Source organism: Herpailurus yagouaroundi, unplaced genomic scaffold (assembly GCF_014898765.1).
Source record: "Herpailurus yagouaroundi ecotype Mexico unplaced genomic scaffold, PumYag 151628, whole genome shotgun sequence".
Classification (NCBI taxonomy): domain Eukaryota; kingdom Metazoa; phylum Chordata; class Mammalia; order Carnivora; family Felidae; genus Herpailurus; species Herpailurus yagouaroundi.
The window spans coordinates 10,797-12,091 of record NW_024422824.1 but is presented as its reverse complement, the minus strand read 5'-3'; the positions used below and the strand labels follow the sequence as shown (position 1 = coordinate 12,091).

The 1,295-nt window shown below is 40.8% G+C and overlaps 1 protein-coding gene across 1 annotated transcript; it reads left to right on the top strand.

Moving 5' to 3' along the window:
* The first annotated feature begins 281 nt into the window (after positions 1–281).
* LOC121026696 (60S ribosomal protein L21-like) lies at positions 282–853 on the top strand. The gene has a single exon (XM_040469490.1). The coding sequence runs from the start codon at positions 331–333 to the stop codon at positions 811–813; it is 483 nt and encodes a 160-aa protein (XP_040325424.1). The 5' UTR covers positions 282–330; the 3' UTR covers positions 814–853.
* Positions 854–1,295: the final 442 nt, after the last annotated feature.

Below are 1,295 nucleotides of genomic sequence, written 5' to 3'. Positions count from 1 at the left end.
TGCAAAAGAACGTAACTGGACCATCTTCTTACACCATACATAAAAATGATTTCAAAATGGATTAAAGACCTAAATGTGAGACCTGAAACCTTAAAAATCCTAGAAGAGAATATAGGCAGTATTTTCTTTGACACAGGCCATAGCAGCTTCTTTCTAGATGTACCTCTTGAGGAAAGGGAAATAAAAGCAAAAGTAAACTACTGGAACTATACCAAAATGAAAATCTTCAGCACAGTGAAGGAAAAAAACCAACAAAACTAAAAGACAACCTTTAGAATAGAAGGTATTTGCCTTTCGGCCGGAACCGCCATCTTCCAGTAATTCGCCAAGATGACCAACACAAAGGGAAAGAGGAGAGGTACTCGCTATATGTTCTCTAGGCCTTTTAGAAAACATGGAGGTGTTCCTTTGGCAACATACATGCGAATCTACAAGAAAGGTGATATTGTGGACATCAAGGGAATGGGCACTGTTCAAAAAGAAATGCCCCACAAACGTTACCATGGCAAAAATGGAAGAGTCTACAATATTACCCAGCATGCTGTTGGCACGGTTGTAAACAAACAAGTTAAGGGCAAGATTCTTGCTAAGAGAATTAATGTACATATCGAGCACATTAAGCACTCAAAGAGCCGAGACAGCTTCCTGAAGTGTGTGAAGGAAAATGATCAGAAAAAGAAGGAAGCCAAGGAGAAAGGTACTTGGGTTCAACTGAAGCGCCACCCTGCCCCACCCAGAGAAGCACACTTTGTGAGAACCAATGGAAAGGAACCTGAGCTGTTGGAACCCATTCCCTATGAATTCATGGCGTGATAAATGTAAAAAAAAATAAAAGACGTCAAGACTGTAAAAATGTTTCTTTCAATTGAGTAGCAGCGTGGTGTTGTCTTCCCAAAGAAGTATTTAAATCAAACTTTATATCCGAATTCACTGGGGGATGGCTTTATTCAAATTCTGTGGGTTTTGAGGCACCTGGATGGCTCAGTTAAGCATCCGACTTTGGGTCAGGTCATGATCTTGCAGTCCATGAGTTTGAGCCCCGCGTCAGGCTCTGTGCTGACAGCTCAGAGCCCGGATCCTGCTTTGGATTCTGTGTTTCCCTCTCTCTCTGCCCTCCCCTGCTTGTGCGGTCTCAAAAATAAACGTTAAAATATGAAGAAAAAAAAGAAGATATTTGCAAATGACATATCCAATACAGGATTAGCATCCAACACATATAAAGAATTTATAAAACTCAACACCCAAAAAGCAGAACCCAAGATACCACCCAAGATAACCAAGATAACCCAAGATAC

Coding starts and splice junctions, on each gene's coding strand:
- LOC121026696 (XM_040469490.1), top strand. CDS start 331: ATGACCAACACAAAGGGAAAGAGGAGAGGTACTCGCTATATGTTCTCT.